This window comes from Diadema setosum, chromosome 11 (assembly GCF_964275005.1).
Source record: "Diadema setosum chromosome 11, eeDiaSeto1, whole genome shotgun sequence".
NCBI lineage: Eukaryota > Metazoa > Echinodermata > Echinoidea > Diadematoida > Diadematidae > Diadema > Diadema setosum.
The window spans coordinates 10,588,410-10,605,445 of NC_092695.1; the positions used below are offsets into that span (position 1 = coordinate 10,588,410).

General features: G+C 37.5%; 1 protein-coding gene across 1 annotated transcript in view; it reads right to left on the reverse strand.

Annotated features, from left to right (window-relative positions):
* The window catches only part of LOC140235021 (TBC1 domain family member 1-like), a 119,240-nt gene that overhangs the window by 16,731 nt on the left and 85,473 nt on the right, over positions 1-17,036 (reverse strand). Inside the window, exons 4-7 of the mRNA XM_072315060.1 lie at positions 13,939-14,062; positions 3,418-3,509; positions 2,444-2,569; positions 780-884 (exon numbers count right to left, since the gene is read on the reverse strand). Coding sequence (XP_072171161.1) covers positions 780-884; positions 2,444-2,569; positions 3,418-3,509; positions 13,939-14,062 — 447 coding nt within the window. The remainder of the gene's footprint in view (positions 1-779; positions 885-2,443; positions 2,570-3,417; positions 3,510-13,938; positions 14,063-17,036) is intronic.

A 17,036-nucleotide genomic window follows, 5' to 3' on the forward strand; every position in this document is an offset into this window, starting at 1 on the left:
CACTCAAAAGTATTTATGACTTGCATAGTTGCAAGTTTATCCAAGGTCAAATCGATCTTCTTACTTTCAATGTGCTCTCATATCCATCAGAGCAAGACAACATAAATACAAAAAAAAATGAAATTATTCTACTCCTTTGCATCAAAATATAAAGAAGAATGATATTCATGTGCAAAATATTGAAGCCAGATGTTATCTCTGTAATAAATACTTTGAGAAATGTAAATGTGAAGTTCGAGTTAGTAGCACATGGACATTATAACTCTTTATTTACTTCCCCTATCCCACCAAAAATGAATATGACCCTTCACTGACCTTTGACCTAAAGGACTGGCTGTCAACTCACTTCATACATCAAACACATATTCTGTATTCATTTTTATCCATCTCACAAAACTGAATTCCCAATTCTCTAGCTGAAGTTATGGGTGAAAAATTACATTCACAGTCAGACAGATTCAGCAATCTCTGATCTTTGTTCTTGTGTCATCAACAAAGACTTCATGTTTTATTCTTCCTAGTAAATCATATTATACTCAGATCATATGTACATGTGATCCTATTCAAGAAGGAAAAAGAAATATATACATATATCTCTAAGCCAAGGTTACAATGCAAACAGACCAAGGTGCCCCCAACAACAACAACAAAGCACTAGAAAACAAAGATTATACACACTCTCACACACACCCACACATGGCGTGAACCAAATATTGGGAAGGGGCAATGTGGGGAATGTGAAAATTGGAAAGGGATTACCAGTAATTACGAAAGCTCACCCTTGACAAGAGGTTTTCAAACGAACTGGCCAGAGACTTCTTGGCTTTCTTCAGGGACTCCAGCTTGGATCCACCTTGTCTGCCTGGGTCTGATTTCAGGGTGTCCTGTAAGGTGAGAGAGGTATCAAGGTGTGGGTGTTAGTCTCTTACACAGACTCACTTGAAACCTTTTTTCTATCACGCCAAACCTCCATAGTGAAAATTGATCAAGATGTACAATATACAAAGCCAGCCTTTGAGATCTTCTTTGTGACTGGAGATTTTCTGTACGCACATTCTTGTTGGCAAGAGCCAAATTAACAAACAAGCAAAACAGAACTTGCTAATAGGCAAGCGTTGCCTTGTTTGAGAATATTGCCTATGAGGGCAAGATATCATTAAAGCAGAGGGGCGAGGATGTGTTATGAGAGATTTTTATCACGTCTCCCTCCGTACAAATGAAATTGTAAGATTGCAACTGCTGATCTATATTTCAACAAACATGTCAGGAAAAGGAACCAGTGGGAATCACACCTGTCATGGAGCAGTAGATGGCAAGTTTGATTTCCACTGGTTTCTTTTCCTGACATGTTTGTTAAAATATAGACTAGATTACAGCTTTCATTCCCTCTAATTCCTTCTTCTAACATGTCTGATAAAATATAGATCAGCGTTTGCAACCGTACAATTTCATTTGTACAGAGGGAGAAAAGTGATGAAAATCTTTCATAGCAAATATTGTCTTTGTTACCACTCAGTGAATATCATTATTAATTTAATATCAAATTCTGGCAAGATTTAAATCCCCGTCAAATTGCATGACTGAAATGGCAATGCCTCAGAATTCACTACTGAATATGCCTATATTGCATAAGATCAGAGGATTGGAAAACAACATCTCATGTCGGATGTTGTATATATCCACAGTGATGTAAATATGTTAATATTGCCCAAACATAAAACTGATACTAGCTGCAAGTAGATTCAGTGGAAAACATGCCACAAAAAATTCTGATGTCTTCTTCAGCCTAATAGCTTTATATATATATCTACTGATGACTAAAATGCATTAGTATAATACGGTGAAGAATTTATATTCCTTTTTCAGTATGTAAATGCTGTGCCTCAACAGCTTATGATAATAATAGTGAAAAACAAACAAACAATACTCTTATACCCTGTCTATGATTTGTAATACACAATAGTTTCAAATTGTGAATGTGCTTTTGGTCTAGTTGAATACAGAATGCTGTAGCACATCCAAATCTAAAGTATATCCTTGCAACAATGATAGCTCCTGACAGCCAGAAAGTTTTGCCTGAAGCTTGCTCTCTGCATCCAGCAACAGTACATTGAGCAGGATTCGGGCACTGGCACTGAAATCACTATTCCACAGGAACAAGTTACACGAATAGCTCAATAAGATGTCCCGAGGGGGAAAATATCCAGAGGTGTAAGAACATTTGCACACAAGTCTCTTGTCTCTGCGCATATATGCATGAATGTATGTGAATGCAAGGATCAATCTAGGCAGATATCTATCCATCAATACATTGAGGCAGCATACCGTTACTTATCTACTAGTATTCCATTCATCACCGTGCTCATGCATGTTTTATACTGTCTCCCCTCATTCATTCCCCTCCCCCCTCGATATTATCTTTTACTTGCTGTACCATTCTTACCTTTTCTCCACTGTGATGGCTGCTGTCACTGATGTGAACGTGTGTCTGCTGCTGCTGCTCACACACCTTCATGAGAAACATCATGGCGAGGTGGTTCTGCTCTTGCTGCGTGGCCACCTGACAGTTCTGTGGGAGGCGAGTCACATGACAAATTGTATCAGGCAATCCAATTTACCAATATACAGCACAAAATAAGCCAAAATATCGCACATCATTCCCCTCTATAGTATATCTCACAGGTTAGCAATATATAATGATGACACTGAATGGCTTGTCAGCTGGGTGGGATTGGGGAGGGGAAGAACATCAATATATTGCCCTCCTTGGGACCATATATCGTAATACTCTCCTCAATTAGCCCTATAACTAGTATTTATCATCAGCTCATGCAACGGGGATTGAGGCAAACAAAGACAGACTCAGATTTTTTCTATCTCTCTTTCACTCACCGGCACTCTCAGCAGTGGTTGGGACATGCATTTTGTTTTTCTTTATTTCTTGAATAACATACCGATTGTCTTCACAGCTCATTCACATGAAGTTATAGTCATCCAAAGCAGCAGGGTAGAGAAGCCGTGAGAAATTATAAAAACCAGCTTTTTTTTTTTTTTTTTTTGAAGGATTTCAAGTGAGCATGCTTCTATCACTAACTACATGATGATATACTGTGAGAAATGCCAGATACTTCTCAAATTGGGAGTTACAACACGACATCTCCAGTGGTTGTATTTTCTATCAAGAACAAGGACGGAATACGAAATAAGTATTCTCCCGCTTCCGAAGAAAACTAAGTAAGCTTTATGCAATTTACAGTAACCCATTTGGATCATAATTTGAGGGTTGGATATTTTGGAAAAAAAAATCATTTGACCTGTGTCAAGTGGTGAAAATCATCTCAATATTTGCAAAAACATCTCAAAAATATAATAGGGCATACATGGTGATAAAGAAAGCAGGCACTGCTGAGCACTCACTTTCATCTCAAGAGTGAAGGCATTAGAGGAGGTGATCCCCAGGGATGCGATGTGCTGGGTGAGGGTGTGCCAGACTTGTGTCTCACTTTGACCTGCTTGAAATAATCAGGGAAAGAGAGAAAAAAAAAACAGAGTGAGAAGAGTGGTCAAGAAATATTATCATGTGACTATTCCCTTAAAGGACAAGTTCACCTTCATAGACATGTGGATTGAGTAAATGCAGCAATATTAATAGAACACATAAGCAAGAGTTTGAGGAAAATTGGACAATCCGTTTAAAAGTTATGAATTTTCTAAGTTTCTGCTTAGTCACTGCTGGATGAGAAGACTACTACAGCTTGTGATGTCACGTGTGTACAACTATATAAAGCAAGTATAAGGAAAATTCAAGATATTTTCACTTGTCTCGCATAATAAAAGAACACTTGACTTCCCTCTTTCAGAAGGCAAGGGGAATAATATTACCCTTAACATACGTCAGTGACGAGTTGAGGAAATGTGCACTTTTTTTCAAAAGGTAACATTTTGTGAAATTCTCTTTATATTTTCCTTATAACGTTGTATGCATGTGACATCATACACTCTAGTAGTCTTCTCATCCAGCAGTAACTGAGCAGATACTTTAAAAATTCATAACTTTTGAACGGATTGTCCGATTTCCCCCAAACTTTCACTGATGTGTTCTACAAATATTGCTGCATTCACTCAATCCACGTGTATATGAAGGTGGACTTTTCCTTTAAGGGACACAAAAATAGAGAGTTAAAGAGAGAGAAAGACAGCAAGAGTAGAGAGAGGGTAGAGGGGAAAGAGAAAAGAAAGAGAGAAGGTAAGGGAGAGAATGGGGGGGGGAGGGGAAAGGGAAAACGACAAATCAAAGAGTCTGCCTTTATAGATTTTTGCATGTCTTTTGGTTTTTCTCTTTGGGAGCAGCTGTTACAGGCAAGGAGTCCCAAGTGTCTCTTACTGTATCAGACAGCAGAGTGATATTCGAGACCTGTGATTTTTCTGAAATGGGTACTTATTTTTACTTCTGAAACAAGAGGTACAGACACAAAAACTCATTATCTGAGGGTACGGGGGGGGGGGGGGGGGAGGGGGGGGGGGTACGACATTATGGACAGGTGGTCTTGTTTACAGCATTACCATAAGCATTTCACAAGAAATACATAGTGCCTCAAAGCCCTGGGATGGATGTGCTGTGTACAATTTTATGGGAACAAATGCAGTTTACATCTGGCAGGTGACCACTAAGCACGAACTGTATATTCTTTCATTGTGATACAAGACTGATTCGTTCAATGAGGAGACCCTATTTGTCATCTGCAGTAGATGTGGACTTAGTGGTTTCTTACTGAACATTGTGTTTACTGTGAGTCAACAGGAATGTTGGAGGGAATACAAAATGGCAATCACAATGCAGCATCAATGCTTTTACCGCTAGAATTGTCAGGATAGTCACATACAAGAAAACATTCTATTTTAACAGGATATATTTTGCAAAACAGGGTTACAAATGTACGACATTATCACAATTACTGAATTCATGATCACTAAAAATGAGTTGTGTCTGTCTCTCTCTATTTATTGATTCCTTTTTACTGCATAAGGACTTGTTTTTAAAATGAAATAATAAAATAATTGTCACAGTGAATTTAAAAATATCAGTAGAACTGCAAAAAATAAATATCATGTACAGTACATGACACAATATGCATGCAGTTGCAGGAATCTGTTGACATAAAATGAATATTCCTGACTAAAAACTTAAAAAAACAACAACACAAAAACCCCAGGTTTCTATTGGTGCCTCTGGATATAAATGTATGCACATAATATAGGATGAATATATATATATATATATATATATATATATATATATATATATATATATTGCAATGAATGCATGATCATGTCATGTGGTGCAGTGGTATGTATTAAGGGCATTCTATATTTACACATATCTACAATGAAGTATTTGATAACCTCTTGGTTTATGAAATTTTTGCATAAATTAGCTAACATCTTTACACACAAATGTCTATGCTAAAGTATTCTCTAGGTCTAAAAAAAAAATGCAACAAGTTTGCTGACATCATACTGACCACATGTGGATCAGCACTGAAGTAGAGCAGAATGGCAATATTAACACTTAAACAATGTCTGTTTTCCACACCCCTAACAAATCAATGCACTGACCTGTATCGTCTGTTTGTGATTTTGGCCCTTTAAGTTGCCAGCAGACGAGTTAATGGATCAAAAAATAGAAAAATAAATAAATGGATAGTACTCTGATGCATATGGATACAGACTCTGATTGCTTAGAAATGGCAGTTCCCACTTGGATGGGCTAACCGCTGTAAACAAGCGCCTCTCCACATCAACTGAAGCGGGAGGTCAAGGTAAAATTAGATATACTGAGCCTAAATTGGTTACTCCACTGCCGGCTGCCAAAAAAACACAGGGGGGGGGGGGGGAGAAAGAAAAGACAGAGAGATAGAGAGGGAGTGAATTAATTCCCCCGTGTTTACACTGCAGAAGATTGAACTTTAGAATATAATTATATGAAAGCACCAAACCAAAACAAACAAATGCGCAAATCCATACGGACGACAACGGGGGCAAACACACCATTCGGGATCAGCCACGAGGAATGGAGTGGGGATTAAATTTCTAACGAGGTACGGAGTCGCTCATCGCCACGGCGATGAGGCGTGGGATGGAGATGGATGGGAGGCAGGCAGACACAATGGGTCCTGTTAAAGAAAGATGAGGTTACTATGTCGGGAGGAGAAAATCACGTCTGAAGACGGATGCAATGTCTTGATGAACAGGAAACCAAACATTCCATGGAAAAGCAAGAACAGAAACCTAAATATGGAAGACTGAGACTTCCATGTTATCGAATCATTTATAACAGAAATAAAGGAAAGAGCTATATGATTGTAACAATTTATGTTCAATTTATATGCAAGTGCTAATTTTTGTATGTTCAAATAATTTCTCCCAGACAAGTCAGCCATTTCATTTGACCACCCGTGTCTCGTTAATGTTCAGCCACCATTTTGAAACCTCTTTATCTATTTGCAGTGTGACATAATGATTGCCTTTTTATGTTTCTATATGTTATTCATTTTATTCCATTCTCATTTTCATATCTTTTGTTCATAGTGTATACCTTTAATGTTACATGTTTCTGACTATATTTAATTTATTGTTAATCTGTTAGTAAACATACGCTTTTTGTCAATGTTCACAGCCTTGCTGAAAACCAGCTAACAGCTGAAAGCAGGCTCTTATCCGTGATTAAATAAAGTCAGTTAATCAATCAATCAATCAAAAGGGTACAGTAGATAGACAGACAGACAGACAGATATATAGACAGATTGGGGGGGGGGGTGGGGGAGAACAGGAGATTGAGTAAGGATTCCGCAAGCAAGGCCATTTGATTAATAAGAATCCTTGAGAATATGGGGCACAATATACAATTGTGAAGTTATTACTATTTCATCAGCTGGCAGCCTGCCCGCCGGCTTAAAGGGAATCATCCCTTAATCAATAATACATGTGATCATGTTCAGACAATGCTGTAATGTCCCCACATTGGATGCTCCATCTTTCTTCAAAGGCATCTAAGAAACAGACTCTTGACTGAGTACTCCACCAAGTATATTTGTAATTTCAGGTAATTATAAGAAATCAAGTTTCATTAAATACTAACTGAAATGAAAGAGCCAATGAGTCTTAATGTTAAGAACAATTTCTTCGATGAAATCAAGTTTCATTATTAAAATACTGATGGAATGAACCCATGAGTTTTCCCTACACAGTTTAAAGCCTGTCATGTTTGAAAGTCACATTCCTTAGTTGCAGAAGTAGGATGCTTGATCTACCTTTGGTGCACTACTTATGCCATTCTTTAGATGTCCTTGTTATGAGGAGTAGAGAATCAAGTTTCATTAGATATCTTACAACAAAAAAAAAGTTTCATTGAATACTGACTGTATGATATGAGCCTATAAGTTTTCCCTGCACTATTTCAAACCTGTTGCATTTGAAAGTCAGATTGCTTGCAGAATTGAGAAGTAGGATGCTTGATCAACCTTCAGTGCACTACTTATGCCATTCTGTACATGCCCTTGTTATCGGCAGAGAAAAGTAATGAAAATATATGCCTGGAGACAGCATTATGTGGTTTTTGAGACACCATACAAGAAAACAAAGGTAATGCTTATCTAATATTTCATAACTGCTTAAAAGCAGACATCAGGTTTCATGACTTGTTCATGCACACAAATATTTAGGCAATACCGGTACATATTCTGGAAACAATTTTGAGAATAATATCATAAACATATCATATGCATTCACCATTTCTAGCCCCACATGGATTTTTTTCACAATGGACCTTTTTTTTTTAAACCTATCTTTAAGAGCTCCCTTTTGTCTTTGACAGTTTTATTTAATATCAGTGGTAATCAGAATTAGCATCAACAGTCATTTCATACAGGATTAAGACAGCTCTTAAAGGGATAGTATAGTTCTGTTCGAGATGGGGCTTCAGGTTTCCAACGTTTTTTTTTTTTTTTTTGTGAGATAATGAGAAACCTCTCGTGAAAAAGGAAAGAGCATACAGATCTAAGAGGAATTCTACCTTTATTTGAGGAAAATTGGTTTTTGAAATGGCTGAGATATCTAGAAATGAAGAGGTCCTAATAAAGATGGGACCCACCTTTTATTAGTGAATATTATGAACATTTTGATTTACTTTGTTTTTGGATACCTCAGCCATTTCAAAACAGATTTTTATAAGATAATCTTTGAATACCTCTTTAATAGAATCATATGCTTTTTAATAATTCATATTAACTGGTTTTTAATTATCTCGCAAAGATAAAATCTGAATCCCCAATCTCAACTAAAACTATACCATCCCTTTAACACTCTTCCATAACCAAACTCCAATTGGGACTTTAAACTTCTATAACAGTGAGCATTGGGGGCACGATGAAAGGTGTGCCTTCGGATACATCTACGTAGTCTTGTGCCCCTGTTTGTTTGGCTGACCTATAGGACAGTGTCTTTTCTTGGCAAGGAGTCTTGGAATCTGTCATCCATGAGAGGTGAATTTACCTACGTCATCAGTCAGCTGCCTTGATGTTACAGTTAAGGTCTTTCACAGTGCTCTCCCCATTTAATGGGATCGTACAACGCAGTATCCATCCTGGAAGCGGATATCAGTTATGACATACATTTCCACTTTGTGGTGAGTCTTAATATTTCTCAAATGTCATGTATTGTACATTTCTGTCATTTGTATTAATGTGAGACATTGGAAAGGGATCTTCACAGCCAGTGTTCCATTGAGCTTGATTAGAATGTTAATTTGCCAGAAAATCAAGGAAGAAACATGACATTTACTACATTACAACTACATAAAATTCACTTCAGTTGCTTAAGTTTTATATCAAGTAAACCTCAAAAGTTGTAGATGCATCTTTTTTATGAAGAGGCTTTGGGGTTGCTTTCCCCCTCCCCCCCCCCCCCCCAAAAAAAAGGAGTAAAAGTTGTATTATCTGTCCTTGGTGACTGCAAACTATTCTTTTTAAACAAGCTTAAATGGCACCAGTCCGAATACGATTTCAGAAAATTAAGTATTATTACTTATCAAGGGGTAGACCTAGCTCTTAAGTAGTAAACTTAAGTTCTTATTCACTTTGTCACCAATGAAACATCTATCAAATAATATTTCTATTTCAATTTATTTTCATATTTCTTACGACAGAACACACACAAAAATGCAACAATACAAACAAATTCTTAATCTCAACCCTACTGATGGGATAATGCTCAAGTTTTTTGGCAGAAAATGTAAAGAAAGGAATAGAACATTGTTCTCACCACCATACAAACCCTACAATATCACAGCTAATATCAGACTTGTGCATTTGGATGATACTAAGTTAAATTTTATCCTCATTTTGCTTTTAACAGTGGAATGTCATTTAAATGAGTTCTACCATCAGTGGGGACGCACCAAAACTATTAATGCACCTCGCAAGAGCAATGCACATTTTCCTCCATTTTGTCACACTAGAATGTCTGTCCCCATTGCTCTGAGGAGAGGTTTTACACCATTCAAGCAGTATGTGATACAATGCTTACTTTGCCCATCTCATCCCAGGCCTGCTCTCGCTTCTAGGTGACTCAACTGTACATTGCTGAGATGACTGAATGTGTTGATTGAGAAAAGTTGGCAACAAGGAGGACGTTGTACCAATACCATCACCCTATAAAATCTGGGCCCTAAATCTGGGTTCCACCGCATACGCAAATTCTAACCTTATCTATCAGTATGGTCCTGGTACTGTCTCAGCCTATTAAGATTGACCTCCTCAACGTCTACATGTGAATGAATCTATTGCACATTCTGCGAGATGGTATCATGCTCCTTCCAAATACACAGCCATCATTCATGTCGCTCTCATACCTAGAGAATAGCACCAATGGGATATGACTACATCAGCTTTGCACAAACATTAGCACCTCAGACAGAAATTTCACTCAACTCTCCCTCTTTCGCTGTCCCCCCTATCTCTACCACTAACACATACTGTAAAACGAGGAATGTTCGTGTGCATTTTAATTTCACGAATTTCACGAGCGCCAAGATTTGCGAAATTAAAATGCACGCGACAGTTCTTGTCTACACTATATGCATTGAATGCCAGTGGCAGTTTGCGAAAATTTCATGCCGCAAAAAAGGCCGTTGGCTCCAATTCGCGAAAAATTCATGCCGCGAATATATCATGTTTTACAGTACACATTTTCATTTTCATTTTCATTCTCTATCATCTTCTCTTTTCTTTCTCTTCTGTTCTCTTTCCCTGTCATCTGGCACAATTTCAATGTTTAACTTCCTCCTAAATGCATGTCTAATGCCTGTATATCTGAGTGTATGAATACACATTGCATACACATACGTATGTGCTCATAATAATCTAGGACTACAAAACCAGAATGTTTGCAAGCATGAAAATTCATTCATTACACGAGAAGTCAAGATTCGCAACAGCAGAATGCATGCAGAAGTGTTTGTCTACACAATGCATTAAATGCCTGTGATGGCCATTCGTGAAAGTTTCATGCCACGAAAAAGGCTGCCAGCTCCAATTCAAGAAAGTTTCATACTGCAAATGTCTCTGGTTTTACAGTACTTATCAAGTAAAAGTCAAGTAAAGTAAAAGTTCACAAGCCTTAAGAGCTTTCCCTTCTTTAAATGCATACTTCAGATAATGTAATTACTGCATTATGGAAAAGGAAGGCCATGTCTTCATGGAATCAAATTAGATACTAGTATAACAGATTTAATGGAATGGCAAATGGTATTCAAATAGTGAATGGTCACGAGTGCAATGGTACGAGATTTCGCACGAGGTGAAAGATAGAGGCGCTCTATTCAACGAGGCGAAGCCGAGTTGAATAGTGCGCCTCATCTTTCACCGAGTGCGAAATCTCGTTCCATTGCACGAGTAAAGACCATACACTATTTGATTTATACAACGTCCAAGTAGATCTTTTTGGTTTAAGTAGGCCTAGAAGTCTATATATGTATGAAAAATATAGCCATACTTACATGTGGATCCACTGCGATTCTCTTTCTGGCTTGTGCAATCAGTGTAGCATACAGGTCACAGTTATACTAGCGCTCATACACGTACACTAGCACTACGTAGGCATAGTGTACGCGCATGCATGTACCGCACACGTACCTGCGCTAGCTGCATGCGAGCCCCAATATGCAACACACAGTACATGCAGTACCGTACAATTTCTCGAACCGTGGAATAGAACGAAAAAATCGAACCAAGTTGCACGCAAAAATAGAACCAAAATTGCACGGCGCGTTGAGTGGAGTACTTATTTAATATCACGTCACCAACAATCCTCCAATCAAATTACAAGGATCTACTTGGACGTTGTATAAAATCATATATTGCTGGGAATATCATTTCCGTTTTCATGCAGGGACTCGCAGAACATAATGCATCATTTACCAGCCAACAGTAAGATCATCCATGTTCAAGATTACTCATTACACTCAGGACCTTGAGAAGTACTTAAATCAATATTAAACAGGAAGAAACTAGCGATTTTGCATTGGTATGCAAAACAAACGCACAAGAGTATCTCTGCTACCTCTTACATCTAATTGGAGGCAAAGGTCTCGATGAGATTTAAGTATCGTATTCTTCTGTGGATCGTTTGTGACTTAAGAGCTTACATGTACATACAGCCCCTGGCGTATACTTTGATAGTCCCAGCACTTACTTATGAATCAGCCGGCATCAGACTCATTAATCATGCCCAAACAGACATACATATGGCAAGCATGTTGTCTTCAGGGGAGTGTGAACGTGACACAAATGCAACCAATAAGGAGAGTTAACGCAGCAGACAGACAGTTTTCCAGACAGACAGATTTCCATGTGTAAGGAATACTGATATTAATATTTTACATTGAAGATTAAAGTGCTATTGAGTTTGGAATCAAAGACATGAGATTCTGTTTGCAAACAGACTTATTCAAATTCATGAAATTCTTCCGTCGAGATGCTTTCATTGCAACTGATTGACAAATTGCCCTGCTTCAACGTAAATAATAATATTTACATCGATGCAGGGCAATTTGTCAATCAGTTGCAATGAAAACAGACTTATGTATAGCAATGTGTGGCATAGCTGAATTGGAGCTTCAAATGATATATTTCCAAATACTGTATGCCATACCATTTGCAGCTACCATGGCAACAGGTAAATTGCTTGCAGTTGATTGGTTACTATTTGAGTTGCAATCATAGCAACTGTGAATCATGTGAGCAGAAACTGTTTTGCAGAGTTTTATAAGAAATGGAACCTACACCTCGGTCAGTCTTGCCTTTGCTTGGTGAATGTCATTGAGGAGTATTCAATTGATATTCATCCAGCTTGTGGCAAACAGTTCTTTCAGACACATCAAGATATTGTATATTCATACCACGTGTGGATACAACTCATTGATGTGAGACCTTTCAGACACAACGTCTCGACATTTGCTAATCATATGGCAGCCTCAGACCTTTAGCACTGTCATGTTTCATGGGAAGCTCATGAATATGCATGTTTCTCTCCCTTGTGCAGCATGAACTTGGGTAGGCTTTGCACATTGCATTTTAACATTAAATTGGATTCGTTTGGTGGTCTGCCTTAACCCTGACATGCTCTGAAAACAAGCCCCCCCCCCTCCCCCCCCCCACTTACATGACATATGGGTACAGAACATTCAGACATGCATAAACACTAGATATTTATGTACGACGTATCAACATACGGTTATTCAGACACATAAAAATGTCCCGAATCTATCTAATGTGTAATACATCAATGCATTGTAAATTTACAGAAGTCTCCCGGCTGTATCTGGGGAAAGTTCCCCTGTGACACAAAATCTGGTCTCCCTGTGTACATTCTGGAATCCATAGTATGCCACTAGAATGCTCATCATCCCAGTTTATAATACCCCTCATTTAGCTCTAAATGGCTCACTGTGGTTATGGGGAGACTCATTCTTTTTCTTGTCTACATGTATCGAATTCTAATTAAGAAGTTTGTAATAAATATGTCCAATGCTACGCTTACAACTTGACCTGAAGCTGACTCATCATTTGCTGATATCAACGAGGGATAGCAACTAAAGAAAGTAGCTAATGTAAAATCTATTCTTTATTTCCTGACATGTTTATTTCCCCTAAAATTCAAATCTACACAGTTCACTTAATATCATAAATTTCATTCTTGGATTTACTTCAGTTTACATGAAGATCAATCCATCCTTTCAATTTAAGAAGAGAACAAAAGCACAACAAGAACTACAGCAAGAAAAAATTATGTACCTATGGCTATTACAGGCGATTCCCTTTAAGATGAAGTCCTTGGGACCTGCAGTTTTCTTTCATATGTATATTAAAATTTCACTAAATCCGAAGAAATGAAGTGCACAAAGATATCTCCATGACAACTTTGAGCTCAGAATTTTACTTCATTGTATTTGAACTTTTACTGTACCCATGTTCCTTATAATGGGAGTGCACTGTACATTGTGGATTTTGTAGATGAAACTTCTTGGTTTTATCTGGTATTTGAACACATTTTTTTTTTTTTTTTCTGATGAAGTCACACATATTTCCAGGGAATGGCATGTACTGCTTGGAAGCGGCATTGTGGCAGAATTGAAAGTTATTTCTTAAGTAGCATGAATGGTTGGAAGATATCCCTGAATCAATCCAATGTCCTTCTGGCTGTAGCCTGAAACCTTGCGTGGGTTGATCCCCTTCAAGGCAGCAGAAATGTAATCAAATATCAAACCTTTACAATTCAGGCATACAATCAGTCAGGTGGTGCAATTACTTAAAAAAAAAATGCAGCAAACAAACAAACAAACAAACAAACAAACAAACATCCACTGTTCAGGATGTAACCCACCTTCAACTTCCTGGCAGAGTTTGTGAAGCTGGTGCATGGGACAGGTTTCACAGATTACGTGCAGTTTGCTGTGGTGCAGGGCTGCGTTGAATGCTTGTCTCAGTGTGTTCATAATACAATCAACCTGAAAATTAAGCAAAGTAAATAAGTAAAGTTTGTTACTTGATACAAAGCACAATTCCAACACAGACATGACAGTGATGAAGAATTCCAATGTAAATGTTTGTAGCTTGGATCGAACCAGTTTGAAAAACAGCCTGAAGCTGATAGAGCTATCTATCCACGTGAGCTTAGAGAACAAATAAATTAAATAAAATAAGATATAATAATGTTGATGTCAACCCATTGAAAGAGTAGCAGAAGATTGTTTGTCTTTGAATCTATTTTAGGTGGCCACTAGACAAGGTAGTGCCTCACTTAAATGCTTACAAACAAGCTATCATGTGTCCAAAGGCTTTAATTAAATACCCTGCAAAGAGACTTGGCCATGAGAATAACATCTCTTGCCTGGGGGACAACACACACTTCAATATTTTCACTGAGAGGATTTTCATATCTATTATGTTTATTACACTCTCTCTGTCTATATATTTATCACCTATCAGTCTCTATCTCTCTCTCTATCTTTCTATCTATCTATCTATCTATCTATCTATCTATCTATCTATCTATCTATCTATCTATCAAGAAATTACAATGATTGATCCAATTACTTCAATGCTCCAGATATATTTGCTTTTGTCACTCAAATAAGTTTTCACTTGCAAATATTATTTGTTCATATCATTGCATTATGCTTGTAAATTTAATTGCGACAGTTTCCTTACTAGAAAGACACACCAAGCTTCTTCTGTTAGCAAAATATCAAAACCAAAACCATGCTGACACATCATTAAACAAAATTCAAAGTATGTCCTCATATTTGCCTTTAAAAGTGAGATTCACACAAGTTTAATTGTGAGAAATTTAAACTTAGATAGGATCTATGACTCCCTTGATGGGAAAGATCGCATTTAGAGAGGAGCTGGAAACAGTGGCACAAGTTGAATACAAAATACAGCATTGGTTTGATGTGAACTAATTTTATAAGCTTATGCTGGAAGGCAGACTGACTGTGTAGGAATTGCAATGTAATGGGGGGGGGGGGGGAGGAGATAGGGTAGTATTCCTACAATCCAAACATGTGACATTTCCATGCAGTTGAGTGGAGGTGCACCCTTTAGAAGCAGTGCACAGAACTTTGCACGCCAATGCACGAATACCAGTATCTATAATTTCTACCAAGCGTGGCATTTAAAAAGAATCATCAATCAAAAGGCAGATGAGTGGAAATGATAGGAGATAATGAATGCAAAATGTCATTTGATACATGTCTAATGGCTTTCTCGATCACTGCTACAGGCTAACCCTAAACAGATGTCTTTATTTTCACTATTTTTTTTTTTGTTTCTTGCTACATCCTTCCATCATCGATCTGGTAGCTAAAAATATGTCCTCCTGTTTTTAATTTTCTCTCCTTTGAAGAAAAAAAGGCAACAACCTCAGAAATGTTCACTAGATACAATGTTTAAGTCCTTCGCTGTGCTTAACTGAGACCTCTTCACATTCACTCTCATATCACTGCTGCTTGGACATCTGAACAGCTGTCTATGAATGTCATACATCTTGTAGGTGTTAGTAGTTTTACATAATCTCAAAAAGTATTCCTTGACCACTGGAATGAACAATTCGATGTCATCTCATTACCTTTAAATGTAAGCCTATTTTTCTTTCCTAATAAGTCACACTAAGATGTGATGGGGAATCACTTTGTAAACAAATCCAAAAAAGAAAAAAAGAAGTCAGTTATGAATCAGTCAGGCTTTCTTTACTGCATTAAATATAGAACACTTCTCTTGTGTACTGATATTTATGTAAGTCAGTCACTGTCTCTAATGTAATATCATAATAGCAATCTTCTTAGAATAAGAAGAGATCTCTTAGAATCATCTATCTCACTGAAGGGAATATGATGGAGCAGATAGCTAGCAGTCTTCTTTGAAGCAAGTGACAGGATGTAGAAACTGTGGATGATTACGAATACATTTTGTACAAACTAGCAAATATTTCAGACTTCAATCATCAATTTGAGGCATATACTCAGTCACTGGAGAGAAACGATAACAGCAGGGTGACGCCATTTGACATCCTAGAAAATACGACTTCTGATAGATGCCTGCAATGATGCTCTCTTTAGGGGGTAGCGAAGGGGATAAAGTGTCACCAGTATGATTTCCGATCATTTCCCCTGAGGAGCAGTGTATACCCTACCATGCTATACACCCAGTGAGCCCTAAAGTATCAAGCATGGCATTGCAGCCTTTTATTTGAGAAGCACAGGGTACCATCAAGCCATAAATAGATAGTCTGCATAACCTTGCAAAGAGCTGCCAAGTACTTCCTGGATGTCTTTTCCATGAAACTATTAAAGCACTGTTTACATTGTGAGTGGACTGATTTGGGAAAGCCTTTCCCCTCCCCCTCGAAAATAAAATGAGTACAAAACAGCAATCGTGACTGAGCGAGCTTGTGTGCGAATGTTCCTGGTTCTTGTCTTTCCTTTTGCTCTTCTTACTTTAAAGTGATATGTCATCTGTCATCATTTAAAGGGATGGTATACTTTTAGTTTAGATGGGCATTCAGCATTTAACTTTTTGCATGACAATTAGACACCTCTTATGGAATATTAAAGAGCATAAAATCAAAACAGAAAATCAAAGTTTATTTGACGAAATTGATTTTGGAATGGCTGAGATATTAAAAAAAAAAACACAAAACAACAACAACAACAAAACAAAACAAAACAAAACAAAACAGATTGATCTTAATTAAAGGCAGGTCCCAATTTTTTTTTTTTTTATCAGGATCGCTTTTTTACAGAAACAATTTTTATCAAATAAACTTTGAATCCCTCTTAAAATTGAATGCTCATTTATATTACATAAGAGGTTGCTCATTTATATTACATAAGAGGTTGGAAACCTCAAGCCCCATCTCAGCCAAAACTCTATCATCCCTTTCAGCCACCTCCAGTATTTTCTACAGAGCTGCGGAGAAAA